At 35.1% G+C, this 26,777-nt stretch overlaps 2 protein-coding genes, 2 long non-coding RNA genes and 1 other non-coding gene across 11 annotated transcripts; 2 read left to right on the plus strand and 3 right to left on the minus strand.

Annotated features, from left to right (window-relative positions):
- Positions 1-398: 398 nt before the first annotated feature.
- On the plus strand, positions 399-4,309 carry LOC115950952 (ADP-ribosylation factor 2-like). 2 transcript variants are annotated; one of them, XM_031068241.1, is made up of 7 exons: positions 399-546; positions 2,026-2,180; positions 2,504-2,574; positions 3,423-3,542; positions 3,658-3,776; positions 3,881-3,962; positions 4,085-4,309. In XM_031068241.1, the coding sequence occupies exons 2-7, from the start codon at positions 2,033-2,035 to the stop codon at positions 4,088-4,090; spliced, it is 546 nt and encodes a 181-aa protein (XP_030924101.1). In that variant the 5' UTR covers positions 399-546; positions 2,026-2,032; the 3' UTR covers positions 4,091-4,309. The 2 variants fall into 2 exon arrangements, with proteins under 2 accessions (XP_030924101.1, XP_030924100.1); XM_031068240.1 differs by lacking the exon at positions 4,085-4,309 and having other exon boundaries at positions 405-546; positions 3,881-3,974.
- A 386-nt stretch (positions 4,310-4,695) lies between these two features.
- Positions 4,696-18,512, minus strand: LOC115950951 (importin beta-like SAD2 homolog). Of its 2 annotated transcripts, XM_031068238.1 has the most exons (21): positions 18,179-18,512; positions 16,296-16,468; positions 16,016-16,186; positions 15,237-15,347; positions 14,781-14,858; positions 13,695-13,891; positions 13,554-13,614; positions 13,194-13,268; positions 12,955-13,032; positions 12,780-12,842; positions 12,613-12,696; positions 12,352-12,524; positions 10,660-10,699; positions 10,419-10,562; positions 10,115-10,234; positions 9,804-10,019; positions 8,989-9,165; positions 7,354-8,035; positions 6,504-6,718; positions 5,888-6,023; positions 4,696-5,109 (listed from the first exon to the last, which is right to left on the minus strand). In XM_031068238.1, the coding sequence occupies exons 1-21, from the start codon at positions 18,315-18,317 to the stop codon at positions 4,952-4,954; spliced, it is 3,291 nt and encodes a 1,096-aa protein (XP_030924098.1). In that variant the 5' UTR covers positions 18,318-18,512; the 3' UTR covers positions 4,696-4,951. The 2 variants fall into 2 exon arrangements, with proteins under 2 accessions (XP_030924098.1, XP_030924099.1); XM_031068239.1 differs by lacking the exon at positions 14,781-14,858.
- Positions 18,513-18,574: 62 nt separating this feature from the next.
- Positions 18,575-18,647, minus strand: TRNAA-UGC. The gene has a single exon. It is a non-coding gene; the product is annotated as a tRNA-Ala (tRNA).
- Positions 18,648-19,027: 380 nt separating this feature from the next.
- Positions 19,028-21,727, plus strand: LOC115994146. Its single transcript, XR_004093130.1, has 3 exons — positions 19,028-19,114; positions 20,286-20,350; positions 21,338-21,727. It is a non-coding gene; the product is annotated as an uncharacterized LOC115994146 (long non-coding RNA).
- An 821-nt stretch (positions 21,728-22,548) lies between these two features.
- Positions 22,549-25,811, minus strand: LOC115994962. 5 transcript variants are annotated; one of them, XR_004093289.1, is made up of 6 exons: positions 25,565-25,811; positions 25,328-25,378; positions 24,985-25,055; positions 24,267-24,346; positions 23,390-23,504; positions 22,549-23,289 (listed from the first exon to the last, which is right to left on the minus strand). It is a non-coding gene; the product is annotated as an uncharacterized LOC115994962 (long non-coding RNA). The 5 variants fall into 5 exon arrangements; XR_004093286.1 differs by having other exon boundaries at positions 22,549-23,037; positions 23,185-23,504; XR_004093287.1 differs by having other exon boundaries at positions 23,377-23,504; positions 25,565-25,810.
- Positions 25,812-26,777: the final 966 nt, after the last annotated feature.

Consider the following 26,777-nt stretch of genomic DNA (forward strand, 5'->3'; position numbering starts at 1 on the left):
GTGTTTTTTTTAAACAAAAACATGAATTAAACATATCACATAGTTTAAATAATTTTTGCTCCCATAAAAAAAAAGGATTTTAGCTCGTTCTGTATTTAAAATAAAATTAAATAAACAATTTTGTTTAGTTTGCTTAACCTGTACAAGTAGTTGTAGATTCCAGTTAATTCAACTGGTAAAATCTTAAATAAAAGATCTGAAATTTAATATTCACCTACACTAAAATCCGATTGGTGTCTTAATCTGATGATAAAGAGCTATCAAAAGCGGATACCACCATATGGAACTATGGAAAAAAAGAAGAAAAGAAAAAAGAAAAAAAGAAAGTAGAAGTGGTCGATCTAATTTAGTAATTTACCCAACAAAATTTAAACGCGTCTCTCTTTAAAATTCAAAATTTAAAAGCATCCCTTTTTTCGCGAGGTCCTTCCTAGTTCCTATATATAGGAACAGAGAAACGGAAAGAAAGAGAAAATCCAAAAAAAGCATTTGATCCCTAATCTGAATCTGAATCTAATTTAGCTCTGAGCACCATTTCCATTCGAAGTAAGCTTCTCTTTTATCCACCTAAATATCTGTTCTACTTTAATTTTCGGTTCAGATCCGATCTGCTTTTTCGAGATCTATGTGATTTGATTTGTTTGCTTTGTTCTGCAAAAATCAACGTACTGAAATTGAAAAAATGATCAAAATAATTTCAATTTGTTCGTGTTACTAATCTATTACGTTTTTGTCTTTAGCTTGATCGCTTTGATTTCTATATAGATTATAGGAAATGAGTTTGTGTTGGGTTGGATCTAATGCAATTCTCATGTATTGGCTGTGAAATTTGAGTTTTGTGGGTTTGAATTTTGAATATCATGCACAGTAACATGGATGAGCCAATGAGGTTAGGTTTTGTTATGTGTTAGATTTTAAATTGTCTATTTGAGTAATTGATTTGATATCCAATAATAACAAGAACATAACCTTAGTCCTAAAACTTTGGGATCGGCTACAGATTAGAGTTGATTACATGTATTATTTTTGATATTTGATCGTATCCAAAATCATACTCTTTGTTACTTGATGATTTGATATCAACCTTTTGGAAATATTTTTCGGTAGATCTAAAGGAATCAAATGTCATGTTGTGTAGAGTTATACAAATGAGTTTTAGTTTATCTTTAATGATAATTTTACTTTTCGTCCTGATAGAAAACTTAGAAAATTACGGTACTATAGTCGCCTTTATGGTTTATAATATAGCTCTTAACCGAGCTAGAATTAGTACAAAGGTAAAAGTTGGGCCTGATTAGGCTTTGGATTAATATTCTAACGTGTGTTATATAACAGAAGAAAGTTCGCAAAAAATTAGTATGCGTATTGATTTTCTCAAAATGCTCTTCGGTGGATTGTGTGTGTTTGGAATTATTAGAAAATGCTTTTACCATGTGGATTATTAAGTTTGATTTATTTCATTAATTAAAATGCATGCCATTTACATACTTTCGTCTGTTATTGGGTGGAGGGAGTATGATTTTTCAAACTTAATTAGAAGGGAAACGGGATTTTTGTGGGTTTGTACTTAATTGGCTTGATAATGATTTATAGAGTACAATTGTATGAAGACTCTTAAGTGCTTGATATTTTGATGGTGTTTGATATATTTTTTACCAATGTTACTGGTTCGGAGATTACTTAGAATATGTGAAGAAGTTGCTATAGTGTTAGAATAATAGTTAGGTGATGAAATTCACTTTTTCCTATCAACTTAAGTTTCCTGGATAAGTCATTGAATGGGAGTTTGCACTGCACGTAACGCATAGAATGCTTATTGTGAATTTGTGATTAGCTACTGAATTATTGTTCTTATTGATTCCATCCCATGTTGCATCTTAGGAAGCTACCTTTATTTACTTTTTTGTTGATTTTTTTTCATTATTTTTGCTCAGCGAATAAAGGGAGCTTGTAAGCTTAGATATGTAATAATTTCTTAACATATGATGGATTTCTGACTCCACCTTTGGTCACTGGATATGTCAGATACGAAATGGGGCTGTCCTTCACCAAGCTTTTCAGCCGGCTTTTTGCCAAGAAAGAGATGCGTATTCTTATGGTTGGTCTCGACGCTGCTGGTAAAACCACAATATTGTATAAGCTCAAGTTAGGAGAAATAGTTACCACCATCCCTACCATTGGTATGTCTTCTTTTGTTTCATATCTATAATGAATAAAATGCCCTCTCCTTGTTTGTGATTTAGTTATTTAGCATAACAAGATGAAAGTGGAGGTTTGCTGTTAATTGGGTAGCTTAGTGATTTGGGTTGCTATAATTCTAAAACCTTTGAACAACAGTGCTGAATGTGCACCATTTATCCTAATACCATTAATTGGGTAGCTTAGTGATTTGGGTTGCTATAATTCTAATACCTTTGAACAACAGTGCTAAGTGTGCACCATTTATCCTAATATCATTATTTTCTGCAATAATATACTGTTTCTTTTTCCTTTCCTTTGACAGGATTTAATGTGGAAACTGTGGAATATAAAAATATTAGCTTCACTGTGTGGGATGTTGGTGGTCAGGACAAGGTGAGCAACGTCTTATTCTATGATATCCTGACTCAATAATGTTGTCTTTGACTTAATTTAGTCTACTTGTGCAATCCTGCTTATTCTATCTCTTTCTACTGCAATTTAGGTGGTCCAGATCATGTCTGATTCAGTCACCTTTATTTCAGATATTTTTATACGTAGACCCTAACCATAACTGATTGTAGTTGAATTATGCACCATACAGATCCTATATGGCCCCATTCTTTTTTGCTTATATATCATACTATATATATGGATGCTTAATTATTGATTTTAGGTACCTAATGCTCTCATAGGTTATATTCACGAGACCACACTGGTCCTTAATTTGCATTGTGGTTATAACCTGCCATGGAATTTTGTGTTAATTTAGATGCATGATGGTATGATGGTTAAACATTATCCTCAGTCTATGCTGATCTGCTTTGGTCCTATTTCAGTTGTCTTTACTCTTTGTATGTCACAGCTGATATGCATGCATCAAACACGGTATTATTTCCCTTTTTCTTTTGGGAAGGGGGTTGATATTTTGAATTTGGCATGGTTGGTCAATCTAGTGCTTATTAGGTATATCTGCATCGTCTTGACATTATCATGAAGTTGAACTCACTCCTTTAAATAGATCTTAATTTATACGAGTAAAGCTGATTGACTGTGTGGTTGACAAGTTTGTCCTGTTGAAGCTGGTTAATAATATTTGTCTCATAGTTTTATACCTTCATTTGAACATCTATGATGCTTCTTCAGTTCAATCTGAAAAGTTTTGAAATAACTTTGGTCTAATTCCATCAGGTGCTCACCCTTTACTTTTGAGAATTTCATTTTGATTTGGTGGCTTGTTTCAGATTCGACCTTTATGGAGGCACTACTTCCAAAACACACAAGGGCTTATATTTGTGGTTGATAGTAATGACCGAGACCGTGTTGTTGAGGCTAGAGATGAGCTGCACAGGATGTTGAATGAGGTACTACAAAAATTTGAGCTTTGATCAGCTATATCTTTCATATAAATAGTGGTAAAGTGGTTGTGTTTTGAAAGTGGTCCTGTTAACAGCAGTAAGATCTCTTTTTCTTTGGTAGGATGAATTAAGAGAGGCTGTGTTGCTTGTGTTCGCAAACAAGCAAGATCTTCCTAATGCAATGAATGCTGCTGAGATCACTGATAAGCTTGGCCTTCATTCTCTCCGGCAACGCCATTGGTAAAGTTGATAAACACCTCCTCTCCACTCCATTAAAGTGATTAAACCACACACAGAAATACTCTCAAAGAGACAAACATGTGATTGCTGTTGATACTTTGCAGGTACATCCAGAGCACATGTGCAACTTCTGGTGAAGGATTGTACGAGGGGCTGGATTGGCTCTCAAACAACATTGCTAACAAGGTAAGATTATAATTTTTTTCACATCTGCCTACAATTCACACAAAATTACATTAGCTTGCTGCACTTTTTATCTGCTTTTTATTTCATCTAAATCTTTCTAATTCAACTTTTCCTGATCTCAGGTCTAGAGGATTGCGGGCTGGTCTCTCTATACTTTTCTTAAGTGATTGTGGCAAGAAAAGAGGATTTTTCGTTTTTGTTTAATTCTTTTGTATCCAACTACCCCTTAATGTGTACTTTGGTTGCGATCAAAATTAAATTTTCTGTGAGCTATTGGCATTTGCTTAAATACACAGTAACTCATGAAATATTTAAGTTCTGTTTGTGGTGATATTTTATCAATATCAGAGGAAGGGGTGAATAAATAATTTATAGAATACAAATTTTATTCTGCCAAAAAATATAAAAATATGCCAAACAGCCAAAGCCCTAATAGTAATAAGTTTGATTACCGCATTTGGGAATTGCATTGTACACTTCTGCCAAGAGTTCAATTGCTATAAGACATCAGTATATGCCAATCTTTGTTTTTTTTTTTTTTTTTTTTAAGACAAGTGTGCAAGCCAAAAAAAATAAAAACGTTTATACGAAATTCATTAAGAATCAAATGCACATCAAAATAACGGGCACCATGACAAACGCAGGAGCAGTATCTTAAAGGTTAGCGTGATCCATGTAGTGTGGCTTTGCAGGCCATCATTGCTCGGTTAAAAACCTAAAACTAGGAGGAAACTACACATCAAATTCATCTTTAATACATTTCACAACTATGTCTTGAGAAATCATGTAACCCAACAACAAAAAGCCAAAAAGGGGGGATGGCACACCCAGTTTGTTCAACATTATAATTTATATGTTAATTTTAGAAATGAATAAATTTATGAGCTTCCTCTTGCCCCAACATACATCACTCAACAGCCAACCACAAAACTCTATTCAAAGCCTTTCTTTGTCCCTCTGCACAACTTCATATTGAATCAAATACTCTCTCACCTGGATTGCTGGAAGAATAAACTAAACTCAGGGTAGGCATTCACGAAACTTGAAATGAGCTGCAATGGTAATGCCTGCCCTTGTATTAGAACTTGGTGGTGTTTCTCAATCAATGAAAACACAACTCTCTTCTGATCGACCTCTTCCAAACTACCTGTAGTCCCAACATGAAAACAGCTGATCAGAATACAGCTAAAAAGCTTGGAAAAGTTCATGAGACATGCAATCATTTGACATACCCATCATACACAAAGTTATAAACCAACCATTAAATTCGAACCTTCCACATAACCATCCTCATATATGATTGGTTGTAGGCACACACACAAGTATCACATGAACTTCAACACGTGAGTGCAAGCACAAACACAAATAAAAAGCACAGAGTGACATATGGCAATCAAATTCTTATTGTGTTTGTTAGGAGAACCCTGTAACTGGATTGGTTATGGATAGGTTAAGCTGATTCTCTTGAGGTTGTAAGAAAATTACAGAAAAGAATCATCAAACAGGAAGATGCTAAAAAAGAGTTAAGAAAGAAAAAAAAAGAACGGGGGAGCCTGATGCTGGAACCCATGTTATATCCCGATTTAGCTGATAATAAAAGAAAAGATGATTTCGAAAATAAGGGTTCAAGCTCCGAGGAATTAGATGGCAGTATCCAAACTTGCGTTGAGTCGCTGGATGGAATTCTTTAAATTTTGACAAGTCACAAATCCTCAGACCATTTGTCAATTATTACATATTTTACTACTAGAGCAACTTCAAGCAAAATAGTTATGGTCTTGGTGAGATTGTGGGTTCAAGACCCATGGGGTGCATACGTAAGTACCAATAAAAAAGAAAAGAAAAAGAAAGAAAAGAAAAGAATAGGCTACTAAATTATTAGTAGGTGCTTTAAGTTTTAACAGATCAAGTATCGGCACACATACCTAACTCAGTCTCATGGTCTTCATCTTCCTCATCTCCTTCCTCAATAACTATTCCATTTTCCAAAGCAACGGCTGCTTTAGCATACCTATCCAAAAATTCTTCTTCGGTTTCTTCATGTTCCTCAGCTTCAGACTCCTAACAGTTAAAAAGCAATGAGTGCACAAGCAAATATGGCAGTCAATGTACAAATAGAGAAATCAAATCCCTGAATACCAACTTATCAATTTTATGTACTCAGCAAAAAAAAAAAAAAAAACCTTATCAATTTTATTTTCTGGTCATCAATTAGAGTGTAATGAATAGAGCAGTTGCAAAAAGTGGATAAGCTCAATTCACCTAGACCAATGGGCAATGACCTTATTGAACAGGTCCATCTCCCAGACCAATGTCCTTGAGCGTAACAACACTTCTGCCCAGCACAAGTATGAGGCGGTGGGCAAGGTCACGGATTCAAACCTCATTAGGTTAGTGAGTTAATTGCCAAGTGTGAGAACCATCTCCTAGAGGGGCATTTTGCCTTGATTAGGAGTGCAAGTGGTAGACAACGGTGCATAAATTATACCTTACCACCAGAATTCCTTAAAATTAAATATATACAAGATTTGGAAGTCAAACCTCGTCATCATCTTCGCTTTCTTCATCATCAACATCATCATCGTCGTCGTCACCATCTTCGGCCTGTCCATCATCTTCATCTTCTTCCTTTTCTTCCTGCACTTCTTTCAAACGTACAGATGCCTCCAACAGTGAAGTAAAGCAGTCATGCAACAAAACACCACTTGGCTTCCCCAGTCCCAACAGCCGTTCAACCACCTGGGCAAGTGCCATCACTGAGAGTCATTTAACAACCATTAGTAGTGCCCTATAGTGTTCAACCTGTAAAAATGTAGGAATTTCTGGAAAAAGTAGAAAAATATAGCAGAACAAATAAACTATGACAACTAAAGCAGACAAACAATGATCACCTGTGAGGTGACATGATAACCACCCCTCAAATTTTTCTACAATAAGTATGTAAGTATCAGATGAGAACATGAGGTCAGTGTGGGTTAAAATCCCAATCTTTAAAAAGTGCCTTCAAAGAGTGGAATCCAAAAGTGAAATGTACATCCTCAATGAATCTGGCTTGCAAACCATTGGCCATTTTATATCAAATAAAGAAAAACATTCAGGTACACAGAGTGTACAAAAGGTTACACCAACATGGGGACAAAAAGAAAAGATAGGGAAATAGGAGAGAATGAAAAACAAACAGAATCCAATAGAGCATCAACAAAATATAAGAAAGAACCAGTTGCTGGCTTATGTTCAATTAAAAATAGATGTCTATCATTTATTGGCGGCAAAATAAGGAAAAGAAACAAACAGGATATGAAGCAAATATGGAAGACAAGGACCAATAACTTAAAGCAATATGTGGGTAAAGTAAATTTTTATATTAAGAGTTTAGAAGTAAGCTACTAACCAACCAACTTTATCTCAGATGTTGCTGACAGACGAGGTTCAAAGGAGCTGGTGAGGAGAAAACCCAGGGCAGAAGCCCAAATTGCAAAACCACCATTTTCACCTTTCTCCAAAATCCCCTCCACCATGTCAGTATAGCATAAGTAGCATGATGATATAGCAAGCAACAAAGGCTTCCATAGTGAGCTAGGCTTGCTTTGAATTTCTCTGAAATGAGAAAATGCTGCCTGACTGAAAGCAATCGCCAATGACTGCTTCACACCATCAGTTTCAAATGAATAACTTGGTACATGCAGTAGTACGTGGACACATGAGCAAGCCCTGCATGTTGCAGACGGATACTGCAATATGGCCTCACTGACAAAAACACCAATGCCTTCAATGATAGAACGCTGAGGCACAGGTGGAGCTGGAGGGGATGGCATCTGTCTTACAAGAAAATTCTTCAAGCCATATTTGCTGTGTAGATTCACAACTTCCTTGATACAGTCAAAAACTGATAAATCCTCTGATTCTTCCCATGCATTCCAGTCTGCTATTAGGTCAGCCCAAACTAACAATAGCTCTGACACTTTAAACTCTAGAAGCATATTACTTCCAGTAACAGAGTGCATAATGGACAAGAGCAACTTTGATGAATCATCTATGCATGATGGAGGGGCAGAAGCCTCACCTTCCTTATCCTAGGCAAATTCCAGGGAAATAAAATAAATTTTATGATAAAATTCGAGAAGATATGATGGATTAAATGAAAAAATTAAACATTTGACTACAGAGAGGACACATGACCATCAAGGCCACAAGCAGAGCAAATGCAGAAAGTATGGAGGATAGGAAACCATTATTTAAAGGATAAACCAAACGAATAAAAACCCTTAATTCAAAGACCAAACTAAGAACATAAATTTACACTAAAATGATAGGACTTAAGAGTAATTGCAATCAGCTATCGATACTTGAAGTTAATACATAAATGAGGTGTCAACCCCTTTCAAAATATTTGCATACTCCACTTAAAGATGTGATACATGATCTTATAAGGCTGCACCTAGCACATCCACCATCAGATAAGTGACATTACACAGTGGGAAACAATACAATCCAGAACGTCAATGTAGTGATAGACCAGAAAAGTAGAGCATCTCAACCAACTAGCTTTATTTGTGTGTGTATAAAAAATAAGGCTCTACGTTTGTATATCCCTGTATAAATTATACACCTGATTGATATGAGTGAATAGTGATACTCCATATTCTGTTATGCCATGCATAAAAGTGCACCAAATTATTGACTGTAGAGGTTACATGCCTAAAAATTAAAAAATATTTTTTTGATAAATATATATATATATATATATTTTACAATGTAATAAGTGTAACTATGTTAAAAGCTCTAAAATTGAAAAACGAAATGCTTGAAGAAAAAAGTACAAGAAAAATAAATTGTGCAGCAAGACTAGAGCCACTCAAAAGAAAATCAAAAGGTACCCAATACTGAACTGCAATCAACTTATATGGAAACTTTAATCCCCCACAGACACATTCTTTGTTATCCTTCACTCATTGAACATACGGCTTAGGAATATCAAGGTAAGTTCCCTTACAAATATATTACAGAGAAAGAACTTAAGACAAACCAGTTGGTAAACAGTTGAGAGCCAAGCCCGTTGCAAGAGAGCAGAGAATGCTCCACCAATGGTAGCTCGGCCAGATGTCCACTTTTCACTTGATTCATTTTGCTCAAGTTCTTCGGGCACAATGTTTTCCCAACATTGAACCATCACAGCTAATGCTGCAAAGCCCCGCTCAACCACCTATCATGACTAAAGTGTCAGTTCATCAATAGTACCATATTTAACTCATCATCAATTATGTCATCTTCAAACCCCCTTTTTACAAACAGAATAAGCCTGGGATCAGGAATTTCAATCTGTCAAATCCCAGCAAAAGCCAATTACAAAATATTAGGTATGCAAGCACATTTACCAACAAATGAAAGCAAATGCATTTACCATGAAAACTATGGTGCGACATTAATAAATAGAAGCAGATGCACCACCAACGAACCAGTGGGTCAGATGCACATGCAGGTCGTGTGCACACATGCAAAAGTGTGTGCGCGCATGTGTGTATTACGGATAAGTCAAAACAACTGACTTTATTTAATAACGCATACCTAACATTTGATTGGACAAAATGGGCAAAGGATGGGGAAGATAATGGTTAAAAATTCTCAGAATTGAAACCTTTTTAGATTCTGATTTAATCAAAATAATTCTTTTCTTTTTTCCTCCCATATTGGTAAAACCTAATAAATAAGCCAATTTTATAATATATATATATATATATGTTGTATTCCCATGTCTTAATTCAAAAAATCAGTACAACATGCTACAACCAGATTTTGAAAATAATATAAACCAATGGACTAGCAAGGAAGATCCAGACATACTTGAGGCCATGGCTCCAGATTTGCAGGTATCCACTTTGAGATTGCACCCACCAATGAGGAAACAATATATGGTATATGAACTGCAACAGTTTCATCTCCAGCCTCCACCACTGAACTCAGAAGCTGGAATAAAATGGAGCTCTCTTCATCTTCATTACTAATCCTACCAATCACACCTTCAAGTAGAGGTAACCACTCAGGTGGCGCATAGTCATTCTGAAGAGAAGAAAAATAATAGCCAGATGAAAAACCAGAATGACCTTGCAATGGACACCATTACATAATCCAAAAGGGTTCATTCAAAGATCTACCTCAAGAAGCGCAGCAATTGCTCCAGCAGCAGAAACCCTGACAGGATAACAAGAAGTATCCCCTTTATCAGGCATGGCCAATGCCTTGAGCAATGAAGAATATACATCTGCACTCATCCCCTAGAAGCAAGACTAAAACTCAGTGGGGGACATGATAGTATCCATAAAAAATTAGTAATTCAGAACTCAAGAAATATAATTCAAAAGAAGAAAGTGAGGTAGTGTGATATAGCAAGTGATCAACACTTCTTTTGTGTCAAAGAAACACACACAAGAGATGGCATGAGTAAGAAAACAGTCATACTTCTGGTAGACAAGTTGCAAGCTCTCCAAGTATCCAATTTGCAGTGGCAACCAAGTACGGTAGGCTCACAGATAGCGTATACAATGGTACCACCCGAGTACGAATAATAGTAGTTACATAGCCAGATCCTTGCTCCCTTAGAAACTATAAATGCAGTAGTACAACTATAAACTTGTTATTGTACACTCTAATTTAACAATAACTCACCATTGAATAAACTAATGTGGTGAGATCTCCTTACATCTTGCAGACCACCATATGCCATCAGAACACCAAAATAACTGTCATGTTTAACATTGAGGAAAAAATTATATATTTACAATACATACATACATAAAAAATGCAATATAAAAACAAATATATGCAAACAAGGAGCCAGCCAGCATCTTTATCATCCAAATGAAAACTAACAGAATTAAGACAATGAAATAAGGTACAGAGGAAGAAACTGTTTGAAATAGAGGTGGCAATGACAATAAGTGGCAATTATTCTAATAAGGCATCACCTTAGGGGAGGTCATAGCCCAAATGAAGAGGCCTTGGTGGCAGACGATATGAGTTGGCATAATGGAGTCCTACACAGGGATGTTTTGTTTACTAGGGCCATCCATGATTGGGACATGGGGCTTTACAAACTTTTTCTGCCTTCTCTATTCCATCAAAATTAATAGGGATGGTGAAGATCGGGTGCATTGGCTCCCAGCTAGGAGTGGTAGTTTTGAAGTTAAGTCTTTTATCAGTCCTTAATACCTGACCGACCCTAGTCTTCCCATGGAAAAGTAAATGGAAGGTTAAAGTTCCTACTAAGGCTGCAAGAACAGTGGATAGTGACATGTGTCAAGTCAGACCTTTGCAACAGGAATATTAAACAACTTGGAAATGTAGATAGATAACCTAGTATTCAGCACCTAAGGTTGGTTGGAGTCGGCTACAGACCATGGAGACAATTTCAATAGAAATTTTATTCATCAAAATATCCCCCTAAAGAGTACAAGACTTTGCTTATATAGACAGCTAAACCCTAATTATAACTGACATAGGAATCCTTAATTGATTTATTACAAAAACAATCTTGTGTTTAGGAAATGAAATAGTAGTAACCTAATAAACTACCAGGACCTAAAATAAAATACAATTAACCAATAAATAAAATAAAAGTAAATCAAAAGAAATCTTTGCTCGCACTTCTGCATCATAGCAAATATAGTGCAAAACATGCCAGACCTTTGCAACAGGAAAATTAAACAATTGGGATATAAAAAAAGATAACTTAGGAGTCAATATTAAGATATCTATTAAACAAAATAAATTAAAATAAATCCTTGCTTGCACTCCCGTCATTGGAGAGACTATAGACCATTTACTGCTTCACTGTACTATGCACAAAATCTATGGCCTATAGTGTTTTATCTGTTTGGGCTTCAATGGGTTATGCCTAAGAGGGTAGTGGATTTGTTGGCTTGCTGGACAGGGGTTTTTGAAAGACATTGTTCTATTGATGCATGGAGGGTCATTCCCCTATGCATCATGTGGACCATCTAGAGAGAATGAAACCAGCACACAATTGAAGGGATTGAGCATTTGTCTTTGGAGCTGAAACTGTTTTTACTTCATTCTCTGTATGATTGGATGGCTGCTTTAAGAAGTCATTCATCTTCTTTTGGAGGAGTTCCCAGATTTATGTAACTTGTGATGATCTTTGTAGCTTCCCTAGTACACTGCTTGTGTACATGGGGAGTTTACCAAAAAAAAATTCCCATCCTCCCCTACCCCTCACCACAAATTGGTAGGAATAAGAACAAAACAAAGCGCACGCGCGCACACACAAAGCCGTAGAAATATTTGTAACCAAACCTTAAATATCTGTTTTGCAAGACATACAGATTCAAGTTGTAATTGATGGATAATATCAGAGAGACATTCAAGAACTCACTCATTAATAATTCTAGTTTGTGATGCATTTGCATCGGAAGGAATAGGAAACTTCGACAAAAATGGAAGAACAAACAACTCCCCCATATAACGGTGTTGATTATGTCTCTTGTCACCTTTTTTGCGCTTTGATGAAGCTGAAGGACCATTACTGGAAGTTCCCATTGGAGGGCCCTATAGGGACCAAAAGACAACATAAACAATATTACTTATCAAAAAAAATAGGCTCAAAGACATTTGTTAAGGAATACAACAAAGCAACCTTTGACATTGAAATAACACCAAGTAAGTTCATTGAGCTTTTTCTGGCTGTAAACAAATCCTCCCTCCATCCAGAAATTTCATCCTGCATAAGATTAAAAGCATTAACATGATAGCTAATCAAAATGGCATATAAATATTTTGTAAAGATCATGATCAACTTTATACAAGATCAGATGGAAGATTCTTCCGCATGTATTCATCTGCATCTTCTTCCCACTCCAAAATATCCTATTTCCAACAATAACCATTAAAACAGTCAGGATTTACATGACTAATCAGATTGTTAGCATTTAAAGCAATTTTCGAATAGTAGCATACAAATTTCTTTCAGAAACCATACCTTCTCATTCATTACTAGAGCTGGAAAGATTGCAGAGTCCAACAAGAAGGTAAAATGAGGTGAAACTAATCTCCATCCCTGTAGCATATGAAAATGAATACCTCAAAAAAAAAAAAATGATTTTGCAATCAAACTAGGACTCCAACTGTCACCTTCTACTTGTTATCTTTTCAAATAACTAATACCACTTAAGAGTAATATTGAGCAGAGAATTTAACAAATACCATAAAATAACTTACTGGGCCTGTCTCTAGGACACGTGATATCACATCAAAAGCTAGGGAAAAAATCCTCTCTGATAAAAAATCAAGCTCCTGCAAAGGAAAAATTACTTTCAACTTTCAAGGTTCTAGAATGACCACAAAGCAGCTAAATAGCCAGCTATGGCAATGTCAACTTATGAAAGCAAGCAAATTCAAGCTGAGATCCATATAAAATCACATAAAAGCACAAATCCATGGTGAAAAATAATTGTCAGCAGGATACAATATGAAGTTTTGGTGCTACACAGAACAAGTTGTGTGAAAACTAATGTAAGATGTTCAAGATATACATTTTTGCATAAATTTAAAAAAAAAAAAACATTTAAAAATTCTTACACTGATATTTTTGCTATATTTGACCACATTTAAAGCACAGTTTATAATGTATGGCATCAACCTGAAAATGAGAGGGAACGCATGTCAACACTAACCAAAAATACTTCTAATCCAATCAAATTGAATGACAGATATTATTACTTATCAGAAAACTTCCGGTGTCGGGTAACCAAAGCACAGAAAATAAGCAAACTTCTCTTCCCAGTCTTCAATCTCATCATGTATCCATCCTCCAAGGTAACAGCACAATCAAAACTCAGAGAACCCAGAATGCTGATCAGATCACGACAAAATGAAGGCAAAAGAGGAGCTAAAGTAGATGGCATATACGACCTCACCTATAAAACTAACAGTGGTTCAAAAGCAATCCCTCAGGTGAAAGAAAAATGACATGACTGTGCAGTAGAAAATCATAACTAGAATTCAAAAGGCAACAACAACCAAGTCTTAGTCCCAAAATTAATAGATTGGCTATGGATCCTCAACAGTTTAATTATAATCAATCACATGTATTCTTTTCCACAAGTAGAATTCAGCAGGGGGGAAGCCAAGACACAAATGTTATTTGCAGCGAGGTACCACCAGCTATTAAATAGCAAAAATAAAATGAGAAAAAAGAATGTAATGGATTACAGTCATACCAATCTATTACTTGTGCCTTCTCATGTAAATATTAACGCAGGTATCAAACAATTGAAAGAAGAAACTCATTACTTTAAAAGATAGATGAATCTGTAAGGACTAACAAACACTATGTTATACAATGTTGATAATTCCAATAGAATCTCTACCCCTTAAGTGCTGCAACAGTACATGCCCTAGTATGTGAAAAGTACAACCCATCCATGTTACAGACATAAACTAATGACCATGCATCACCTAGATAGATAGGTCAAGTTGTTCAAACAAGGATTTAACTGTTCTAACTTAGAGCACTAGAAGTCCAGGAGAGAACAAAAGAAAGTGAGAAGCGTCGTATATTGATTATCACATAGGCAAAGTGGTAACACACAACCATATTTAGACACCATAGTACAACAAAATTTCAACCAAAAATTGCATATACCACTAGCAAAGCACCAGAATCAAGAAGGATAAACTTGGATTTAATTCAGCTCTAAACTGATTCCACATATTCCAATAATTGAATGTCAAAGTGAATAAATACTACTGATGGATTACTAAATTTCTTTGACATCAGTATCAGAAACAGAAAATACTACTTACAGCAAAATATATGCATTTACAGATAGTGAGAAGGACTTTCTCCGTTTCCATTTCTGTTCTATCATGGGTAGCTAAAGCCTGTTTCACACACCAAAGAATCAGACACTAAGGGTCCGTTTAGATACAACTTATTTTTGTTGAAATTGAAAACTGAAAATTGAAAACACTGTTGTGAATAGTGCTGTGGGACCCATTTTTAATTTTTTTTTTCTGAATAAAGTGGTTGTGGGTCCCATGAACAGTGCGTGAACAGTGCTGCTACAGTGTATGAACAGTGATAATTGTCCCCTAAAGCAAAATGCTTGAAAAAAAAAAGAAAAGAAAAAAGAAGAAGCAGAAAACGCAAAACGCAAACGTAGGAATAATTCCTATTCAAACACTCACTAAGGAGCCTTATAAAAGAGTGCCAAGTGCGCACAGGGACAACAGAGCACAATGAAGGGTAAAGCTGACTACCTTTTCAACCAAATGATGGAATAATGCCAGCAGGGGTACAAGAATTTCTTTTGCAATTAGCTCTAGCTGTGGTGGCACTGGCTCCTTAGCAACTTTAGGATTCAAAAAATACTGCAAGAAATAGTTTGAAGTTTGAGTGACTAAGAAAACCATAAATAATATGATTCCAAACATACATTAATACATCAAGATTTACCAACTTTGGCTTCACATTCCCATTTCATATACCATCGAAAGTCTTAAAAACTTTTTTTAAAACATTGAACGATGATATATAGAAACACAGAGTAACTAAATAGTTTATGCCTTTGTTTCCTACATGGGAAGCAGATGCACGAAACAATATGAGAAATGGAAACATGAACAGATACCATAAAAGGTTCTATCTTTGTTGGGAGCAAATAGGAAAAATGTACAGGGAAGCAACCAACTAAATTGAAAATTGAATGCGAGAGAGGGAAAAAAGCATGAGAAAGTTAAAAGGTGATCGGATAAACTATATATCACTACAATATGGGCCATTGATTGACATTTCCCACATTCTTTTTTTTTCAAATTCACTTCACCATTATCTTTAATCCATTTATCACAATTTTAAGGAATCTCTCCGATTGTTTCCTACATCGTTCCATAGAAATAAAACAGTTTTCACACAAATCCCATCCTCATTTAAAAGAGAGAGAGAGAAGGAGCTGGGGGCCTCAATCTAGTAGCCATTGTACTTGCTTTCTCCATGGGATCTTAGCAAGTTAGTTTACAAGTCACCAGAGGTTAAGCACCTGGAAAGGTCGAAGAAGTGCATGAAGAACTGTAAGGACATTGATGGTGTTCCATCTCCAATCTGCACCATTGCTAATAAGGTTACTATTTTGAATAGCAGACAACAGATCAGGTACGAGTTCAGGCCATGAATTCTGCTTCACAAACTCAGTGACAACAATGATCCGGAACTGCGAGCATATCCAAAGCTTAGATATATAAGTAATGGACCTAATGCTGAAAAGAAGTTTGGATGTGCAGTAAAAGAACCAAGGTCTAGATATAGAAAAATATGCATACCGCTTCAACCAAAACTTTTAGAACCACAGGTTCAACTTGAAGCAAAGCTTGCAAAAGCTGCTCCTTGAACTCCTTACTGACTTTTGACAATGTACCATCATCATTGATGCTTCGTCTAGTGAAGTTCTTAAGGTAAGTGGCAGCAGCAACTTTTTGACCTTGATTTTCACCACCTATAGATAAAAGTATAAGGTACCTTAACATTATATCAAGTAATTTTCACCATTTTACAGGTATAAAATTAAATCAAGTACAATCAAGCAATGACGAGCAAGAATTAATGGGCTTTGACCTTACATTAATCAACGTGATATTTATGAATTGAGAAAATAATTAAACCTGGGGTCCATTTAGCTGCTCAGAAAATGTAAGATGAAATCCGTTACTGTCAAATTCCTTCCTATTTTTTGTTTCTTACTTTCATTTTTGCAATAGGTTTAACAATAACAGTGCAAAATAACAAATAGTGAACATTTTCAATTTGACTTTCCAGTCATGTTTGGCATCTAAGGAAATACAATTTGAAACACTAGAAACCAATACCCAATAGGGCTGTAAAAAAACACGGGCTCAACTCTGAAAAAAATTGTTTGTCCATTTATTTAGAAAACAAGCTAAGCTCTGAGACTTAGGTTCATCAACAACCCAAGCTCATACATTTTTTTTTTGGATAGGTAACAACCCAAGCTCATACATAATAATATATTTGTGAGTGAATTCATGAACATGGAGCTTGATATAATTATGCGTGTGTGTGTGACTGTGTGTATAAATAAAATATTTACATATGGTTGAGACTGGATTGTCAATGTTTGTAAATAAGGTCATAGATATAAAAATATTGCATTTTATTTATTGATAATATAAATAGTCCATTCACTGCCAACAATTATGTATCATTTTTTTTATAAGTAATAATTTTATTGAAAACCAAAAGAGTCACCCAAGTATACACGATTTATACAAATGGGACAATACAGTCAATCACGCAAATTACAATGATCTATCAAATCGCAAATCAAACATAAAGAATAACAACCCACAACTGACATCCAATCCAACAAAATTCTAAAGAAAAATAATTTAAGACCAGGCAAAGATCTTTCAGAATCCTCAAAGCTTCGGGCATTCCACTCTCTCCAAATACCCCACATTAGGCAATGCGGCATCGCCTTCCAAATAACATCATTTCGATGATGAGCAAACCTCCCTTGCCAAGAAGCTATTAGATCAACAATACACCACAATTTCATAGCAACAGGGCAATGAAATAAAAGACGATTCACAGATTCCCCATTACTTTTTTTTTTTTTTTTTTGATAGGTAGATTTTGGATTATATGTGCACATGCAACACCAATCCAAAACATACATATACTCTGCTTGCGCAAATTATCAGTCGTCAACATTTTCCCCAATTATATAGCATTTGTTACACATACAAGATAGGCTAAATCTATAAATGAAGATTAATCTATCAAATTAACTCAAACAATATAATTATAACCATAATTAACTAAGCATTATCAAAGATTTTACAAAGAACAGCAAAAATTTACTAATCATCATAGTAATTCCTTCATATAACTAAAGAACAAGTTTAACAAGCCACTCACGAAAATGCTTTAGTTTATTCAAAAATAAAGAAATCAACCAAACATTTCTAGCTTGGTGATAAGCTTGAGCTCGAGAATGCTCGACTCTATTACAGCCGAGCCTAACACTGTGTCTAGCTCAGCTATATATTTCTCAAAAACAAGAACGATTTCAAATGCTAGGCTTAGATGTATTTAATTTGAGCGAGTCTATATATATATATATATATATATATATAGATGGAGAGGGAGAGAGAGAGAAAAAAATTGTAAAATGAAGAGGATTTACCGGCGGCGATGGAGAGGAGAGAGAAAGGGAATTCAGGGCGGAGAGAGAGGCGATCGAGAGCTTCCGAAGCGGTACGGACGGCGTTGCTATCGGGGCTGAGCGTCTGGCTGAGTAGCGGGGCGATCTGAGCGACCTCCATAGGTGGTCAAGATTCGTAGAAACCCTAGCTTTTGGTTTGAGCTGCGGATAGATGAGAAGGAAAAGAAAGAGAGAAAAAAGAAAAAGAAAAAGAGTGTGAAAATTAATTGGGCGGGAAAAAAATGATTGTAGTAGTTATAAACTTGTCATCTCAACGGTGACAAGAGCTGCAAAGCTGTAAAAAAATAAAAATTGGGATCTGAATTCAAAATGACAAAAAAAAAATCCGAATTCCGAAACGGACTAAGAAAAAAGGGATGGAGATGCGGGGTATCGAACCCCGTGCCTCTCGCATGCAAAGCGAGCGCTCTACCGTTTGAGCTACATCCCCATCAGCTGTTGTTTCGTTTACTTTAAATTTATTTTATTTCTCTTTCTGTATCATGCAATTTATTAACATTAGCCGATGGCTCAACTCTCTCACTATGGGCCCTGAAAATAAAGACATACTCAAGAGATGGGGTTGTTTTCATCAAAAGAGTAAGAAGAGACTCGTCAAAGTACAAAGTTATTCTAAACACTACGTGACAATTTTTTAGAGTAGCATAATTTGGTTACAAATCAGGTAAGAAAATAACATGCATCTATTTCATATTCTAAAAAAGACATGCATCTATTTCATGTGCAATTTATGCATACATTTCATGTGCAATAGTTAATAAAACACCAGCCCCCTCTCCCTACTCGATATCTCACTCGGACTCTCGCCCCTCACCGTGTCGTCGTCGCGGACCTAGCCCTCACTGTCGACTTCGCCAATCTGCGAGCCACCAAGCCCTCCACCGCCGACATTGCCAGGTACCCATTCCCTTTCCCTTTCCCCTTCCCACGGGTTTTACCCATTCCCTTTCTACTTCCCCATTTCCACTCCACTGGCCACCACCGTACCCCTTCCGTTACCCCTTTCCCTTCGCCTCCAGGCCTCCACCTCTCACTCTTAATACCCACAAACTCAAAGCCAAAATCCCACCCTCGGCCTCTTAAGACCCAAAATATCAAATCCACTCTTATGGCCTATTTGGAAGTTTAGAGAAGGAGGAGAGTAGAGGGAAGGAGAGTAGTGGGGAGAAGAGTAGAGGGGAATGGTTCCCCTCTACCTTGTTTGGATGTTTTCAAAATTAGTAAGGGGGAAGGGAGTAATTAGCCCTTCCCCTTATTTAGAAGTTTTAAAAATTAGGATGGAGAGGAAATGAAATAATTAAAATAGACAAATTTACCCCTATTTGAAAATGGACTTGCAACATTGGTCTATTATTAATTTAGAAATGGTAAATTGAGATATTTATCTAGTCAATTATTTATCTACTCTACTCTCCCTCCAAATCTCTCCGATTTGGGGGAATTAAAAATGAGGGGTTAGAGGTGGTTGAAACCCCTCCAAACTCCTCCCCCTCATTTTTTAAAAAACTTCAAAATAAGGTAATTGAATTACTCTCCCTCCCTCTACTCTACTCCCTTTCCTTTTTTAAATTTCCAAACAAGCCAAGGTAACTCTCTCTCTCTCCCTAGTTGGTGGTTATTTTGGTTTTTTTTTTTTTTTTTTGGTTTAGCTTGAAGTTTGGTTTGTGTTGTCTTAGGCATATGTATATGGCTATGTCATTGTTAGTTCATTTTGAGGTCTGCAGTTTTGATTCTGGTTCAAGTTGTGTTTTTGTAGCTGTTGTTCCAATGGATGAAGAATATGGTGTGATGTGTGTTTTATTTATTTATTTTTGTTTTGAGAGGTGTTTTAAAAACACCGGCAAAAACCGTAGAAGAGAGGTCCAATATATTATTTAAAATTAAATAATTATTTGTTTATGAAAAAAATTGTCATAATGTTTGATGATAGTAAATGACTAAATGAAGTTTAAAGAATATTTTATAATATTGACATTTATAACTTCATTGTTTTATGTCTAAGTACGGTTTAAACTATTAGACTAGTGTATTGATAAATTTTGTTGTAAAATAAAAGTAGCTTTTGCAGGGAAGCATTCTCGCTTGGGGGAAGCTTGGATTTCTTGTAACAAGGCTGGTGATCCATAGAGCATAGTAAGTACTTTTGACCTAAATAATTTTTCAAGTCTACAATATTAATGAGATGTTAAATTTCTGCTTTGTGGTGGGTTGTTGAGTTGGTGTAAGCGGGAGGTTTGCGTGGTGATATAAGGTGGTTTCCATTGGATATCGGGAGTGTTTAATGCGTACCGTGTATTGTGCATATTTAGATTTATGTGTTTCACTGGATTATATATTGTGAGCCATTGATTTGCATCAAAATATTAATGTATTCAAATATAGGAAAAAAAATATTGATTTAACATCACTACTCTTTTATATATATATATATATATATAGAGGCATTCATGTTTATGTAATATATATTATATAGGTTAGGATATATCTTTCTTGTGCTGAGAATCTTGTTACTCCTGTTATATTATCTTCATCTCTCAAATAATTTTTTCTCCATATATATACTCTTAAAGCATATGTTTATTATTTAAATATTTACACAACTTTTAATATGTACGCAATGTATTTCATGCATTCTTATTCATACAGTTGGTATAAAGCTACCAAAAGAAAAAACAAGCTTAAATTCAAGCATATTCTACACAGAGTGCATTCCCATAAAAAAAAATGCTTCAAATTATGCAATCTCACAAACTTTTTATGGTGATGTATGATTATTTAATCAAAATGGAAGTCCTATTAGTTTGCAATTAGCTCAAACTTTTTCATATAATAAACCAATATGAAAATCAAATATGAAAGCCAACATTGCAATTTTGAAACGTAAAGGGACAAAATGATTACCACCCACAAACTATGAGGGCCAAAAGTGTACTTTAGTCTAACCATAAAATATGTGTATAATTAAATAAAATATATTGAAAGATTTTAATTAAGTGCATATTAAGCTCTGTCAATAACAACCAACATTGTCTACATATCATATGTCCACGTTTAAAGCTTTAAATGTTAGGAGATTAGGATCTAACCCTTAGTATGTGCACTAATGAAATGGTGTTGTAGGTAAAATTCATAAGATATTGTTTAGCAATGGATAAAAGTTGGATGGACAAAAAGAGGAATACTCGGGAATATTTTGAAGGTGTAAAAAAATTTGTGGAATTTGCGTCTCTTACTGCATGCAATGGGAGGATTCCGTGTCCTTGTAATCGATGTGTGCATGGAAAACTGTTTCTAACAAAAGTTGTACGAGATCACCTATACATTTATGGGATTCTTACCAATTACAGACCTTGGGTTTTTCATGGGGAATCATGGTTAGCCACGACACCTACTAAGGGTGGGAGTATGCTTCATTAGTAACGTTGTTAAATTATCTTACGATGTTGCCTTATTGTATTCAGGATGATGATGATGAGGATATGGATTGATGAGTATTCTCCTGCTCCTTACTACTGCATCATGGTTATTTACTTGTATTCAATGTATAAAGTAGGATACTTAACTTTTTATATGTAATGTCTACAAAATTTAAACTGTCTTCTTTATTTGGCATTTCAATCTATATATATTATAGCTTGTTATTGTATTAATTTGGTAGCTTGGAAAGTGCGAGCGCTTTAGTTAGTATTGAATTTTGTGGAGTTATAGACAAGGTGACAAAAATTGCCTAGGAGTTGTAAAGAAATTTCGTGGAATGCCCAGGAACAAAAAAAGATGTAAATGAACAATCTTATGGGCTATTAATACTCGGCTTGGTTGAACTCGTTTACAATCATATTTTTCCTTCCAAACACTTTAAAATCCTCATACATATAATGATATTATACTTGCAAGGTTCACTACAACAAATCTGACTTTTTTCAAGGGTCAAAACTCTTAAAAAAAAGTATTAAAAACCCTTGAAAAAAATTATTTTAAGAGTCCAGTTAATCCTTGATAACCTTCGAAACATATACCGTCGAAAAAGAAATTTTAACAGCCTTCGTGGCCCTTAAAACAAGTGCTCTAATCTTATTTTGAGGGTCAAGAGACCCTTAAATAACCTTTTACCAAGGTTTAAAAAATTTATATTTACAACCCTTGATAAATAAGGTTATTTAAGGGGTCTCTTGATCCTCAAAATAAGATTTTATTTTATTAAAAAAAAAAACCACAATCATGCACAAATATATATATATATATACACACACACACACATACACAAAAATTCACAATTGTTGAAATGATATGCTATGAACATACAATTATTTCATAGCATATTCCAAATTCGGTAGAAATCATTCTCATAAGAGCATAAAAGAAAGAAGAAGAAAAAAAATGCCCATCAATGTTCTAGCAAGGGAATGAGCAAGCTGGTTGCCCTCTCTTTTTACATGTTTGAAGCTATATTTATGAAAAATCTCTTACAACATCCAAATCTCTTCAATAACATGACCAAACCATGGTTTTTGATGGCACCTGGTTGTTGATAGCTGTGACAACTCTCTGACTATCTCCTTCGAACTCTACCTTAGAAATGCAAAGTTCTCTAGCAAAACTTATTGCCCTACTAACTGTCAAGGCTACTTCATTTTCACCCAATTAACATTAAAAAAGCAATTATGTATTTACACCAAAAGCTTCAATTCTACAAAAGCACGTTACCATGCTAGTCTTTATCAGAAATCTTTTGCTTCTTCCACTTATGTGCAGCTTCCAATATTCTAAGATTAGTCGTCTGAGTTTCCTCTGGGAACATGTAGTCAATGTATTCCTCATATCTGCCAATTTAAACTTGTTAGCAAAGGCAAACAAGGAAAGCTTACAAAATGTAATGGAACACAATTATATCTCAGACAGCATCTGCCTCCTCTTTTTCAGCTTTTTTGGCAGCTTAGCTTGGACTAAACTAATATCATCAAGCTCACCAAAACTGCTTTCTATGTTCATCCACTCTTCCAATGGCTTTGCTCTTTTCTCTTTCAACTCAAGTGCAGATGTTCTGTAGTAGTTGCTGGTTTTCTCAAAAACCCCTGATTCATAGAAAACAAAAGAAAAGTGTTAGAACTTGTTTCATTGGTGATGAAATTTAAAAATAATCAGAATATCCAGTGTTTTACTCTAGTTTGCAACCAAATTAAGCTGCAAACAAGACATAGGCACTTATGCTTGGCTGAATTGCTTTGAGCACAATGCAAGAAGAACCGCTTCCAAATTTACTTCACACATCCAAGTTATCCTAACCACCCTGCATGACAAAGTCATAGTCCTTGATGATTTAGAAGGAAATGTAATATAAGGCTACCATAAAAAGTAAAAACTCTAGATAGTGACTCATATAATCACTTTTGTTCAGCATAGGCTTCTGCTTGAGATTCACCTTCCAAAGCAATGGACAAAAAACACACTTCCAAACCAAGGCCCAAATTAGCAATTAGTGTCAAAGCCTAAAGTACTCGAAATTTGACAATACCAGCAAATATTCTTTGATTTCAATGCCTAAAGCATATCATTCACAATTGTTGAAATGATATGCTATGAATTTCACAAGTAGGGACATCTTCACGAATAACTCCCTTCACTTGGTTTCCATCTTGAGAGGCCACAAACTTGACACTCACTTTTGTTGGAATTTTCCTTCCAATACAACATACAATTATTTCTACAAGCATCTATCTTCACATAATCAAGACCCAAATCCCGAATCATCTTCTTTGCCTCATATAATGAATCTGGCAACTCTACAATAACTTTAGAAAGCGCATCATTCAACAATTGAATCAATAGAGTAAACGATTTGTTTGTCCAGCCACTAAGGCATTCATAATAGTATAAGTAAATATCAAATAATGGGAGATCAAGGGGATTCTAACAACAAACATCCAAAGTGCATTCATTTACTTATGTAGAAGTCCACAGTCATGTCCTAAACCAGGTATTTATGGATGTAGTGTAAGACATACACACATAGACAAAAACATTGTATATCACAAGAATAGGGATAACTCACCTGCCCAGAATGAAAGAAATAATTCTCCCCGGCAATTTTGTTGGTGTTGACTGATAGAAGTTGTAGCAGGTCCAAGTAAGCTGCAAAAGAAGAAATAATAGAATCTAGTCAACTGCCAAAAGAGTGAACAAAACTAAAAAACAATAAAAGAAAGAAGGGTAGGATACTAGGATGCCCCATGAAGATTTAAAAAAATCCATTTTGTTAGAGAAATTATTATAAGTGAGTTGCATTTCGGGCAGCAGTTAACAATATTTATACAATCTTTCCACATCACTTTAGAAGACAGCATCACTCTAATTGCAACATCAGCTCAGAGAACAGGGTTCTCACTAGGTATGCATTTAATTTAAAAAGAACTAAACCCACCATCAAATTTCCATTACAGTCAAATCACACTCAAAATTTTATAAAACCAAACCAATAAATCACTTTGAAAGACAAATAAACCCAATTCATGCTGTGGATGTACCCAACCAAGACAAATAAACCCCCCTAGGTTCATCCCCTTACCACTAACCTCCACTATCAGTAATCTCCCTCTCAATTTCCACAACCCAAAGCTGAGACCCATGAACCTAACATTCCCATAATCCCATGGCAACACCCAACCAACCTCATCCTCAGTCAACCGACTGCAACAATTACACACACCACACATTAAACACAAAAACTGCACACACATACACATGACAACTGAAAAATACAAGAAACTTACTAAATTTCTCTGATATACAGGCCTCTGATGTAACTAATATTGAATATAGCAATTTGGAGCAGATTCCTCGTCTGTTTCAAATTTCAATTAGCATAACACAACCATTAAATTTCTCAATCTTAAATCTCTAAGATCTAGCAAAAAATTAAATGAGAAATAATTTCCATTTGTTTTAACCAAATTTTACATGGAGTACTCGAAACAGAGTATGAAGTAACAAAAAATAATTCTATGGATTTTCTAAAAGAAAATTGAATCTGATCACATAAACAAGGAAAATATGCTCAGATGTAAATTTCTGCTAAAGAAATTTACAGAAAATTGGAATTCTGATGATGATTACCAGAAGAAGCGAATCCTGCTCAGTGATTTCAGCTTCCTTCTGTGCTACAACCTGAGGAAAACGATTACGTTACAGTGAGATTCTAAAGCGAATGATCAATTAGAAATAGAAATAGGGAAATCGATGATGAGCTCAATTTTCTGAGAAATGTGAAACGAAAATCATGGGGAAATCGATGAAAAAGTGTGGGTAAACCAAAAAAAAATCAAAGACGAAATTAGGGTTTGTGATTTGTACCTAACCGGAGCTGAGAAACACAATGCCAAGAGAGAGGAAGAGTCACAAAACCAAGATCGTACCTAATCGGAGCTGTGCAATTACGTACCTAATCGATGATCATCGAGCTCTATGAGATTTCCATGCGCTCTGTGAGATTTCTATGCTCTCTCAGTTTCAGGCTTCAGCGAAAGAGTGATAATGGCTCTGTGTTTGTTGGGCAAAATTTGCCAAAAAGTGAAAATTCTGAAAAATTTTAGCTGGACAGCACGCGTTCAAACTTATTTAGTTAGTTAGACTGTTTTTGAAAGTCGAGTTTGGCAAACTCGACTTTGGGCTGGAATAAATACACAATAGTGACGTTTTTTTTAGTGGCGTTTGTTAGAAACGCTGTTATAGCCACTAAAAAAACGCCACTATAGTGTCCGTTTTCCAGCCCAAAGTCGAGTTTGTCAAACTCGACTTTCAAAAACAGTCTAACTTGCTAAATAACTTTGAACATGTACCACGCGTCTAATTTTTTTCCAAGAATAGTCTGTTTGGCAATTTTTTCCGTGTTTGTTGGTTACGTTTAGGCTATATTTTTAAATTTTGTTGGGCTTTTTCCAGGGATGAAAATTTTGTTGTGGGCTTTTTTCAAGGGCTGAAAAAATTGAAATTTTTTATCAAGGGGTGTGGGCTGAAAAAACTGACATGTTTTTTTTTTTTCACATTTATTGCAAGAGTATTTTAACTTATTTTGAGGGATTAAATAACTTTTGAAATAAAGTGAAGTAATATAGCCTACTGCATTTGTATTTATAGATTATATCGACAGATTTTAGTAAACCCTCGATAAAAGAGGGTTGAAATAACTAAAGTTTGTTGTAGTGGTTTCCTATGGTTCTTACTTGGCATCAAATATAAATTCCCTTATTATAAATGTGACAAGAGGCATAATAGGGGGAATCACACTTGTAAAATCATGGGAATATTGAAAGTGACAGTGGAGCATACATAGTACTTCTCATGGTAGTTACTAGATATTTTTTTTTATCACACCCCTAGGTATTTTCTGATTGGAAAATATAGTAATCCTAAATTATAATTTATGCAAATTATTAAATTTAACCCAAATAATAGAAGGGCTTCTGAGCACGCACTCACGCTCAGAGGTTAGTATTTCTTTAAAAAAATATCACATCACCAAATACCACAAATAACTAAACATGAATTTATGAAATTAGTCAAAATT

The sequence above is a fragment of the Quercus lobata genome, chromosome 6 (assembly GCF_001633185.2).
Source record: "Quercus lobata isolate SW786 chromosome 6, ValleyOak3.0 Primary Assembly, whole genome shotgun sequence".
Taxonomy (NCBI): domain Eukaryota; kingdom Viridiplantae; phylum Streptophyta; class Magnoliopsida; order Fagales; family Fagaceae; genus Quercus; species Quercus lobata.

Bases quoted from the DNA above. Each gene is read 5' to 3' on its own strand.
- LOC115950952 (XM_031068240.1), top strand. From the start codon at position 2,033: ATGGGGCTGTCCTTCACCAAGCTTTTCAGCCGGCTTTTTGCCAAGAAA. The intron at 2,181-2,503 runs GTATGTCTTCTT...TTCCTTTGACAG, and splicing joins TACCACCATCCCTACCATTG to GATTTAATGTGGAAACTGTG. The intron at 2,575-3,422 runs GTGAGCAACGTC...GGCTTGTTTCAG, and splicing joins ATGTTGGTGGTCAGGACAAG to ATTCGACCTTTATGGAGGCA.
- LOC115950951 (XM_031068238.1), bottom strand. From the start codon at position 18,317: ATGGAGGTCGCTCAGATCGCCCCGCTACTCAGCCAGACGCTCAGCCCC. The intron at 15,348-16,015 runs GTGCTTAACCTC...TATTTCTTGCAG, and splicing joins CACTTCTTCGACCTTTCCAG to TATTTTTTGAATCCTAAAGT. The intron at 13,615-13,694 runs GTAATAATATCT...TCTCATTTTCAG, and splicing joins CACCGGAAGTTTTCTGATAA to GTTGATGCCATACATTATAA.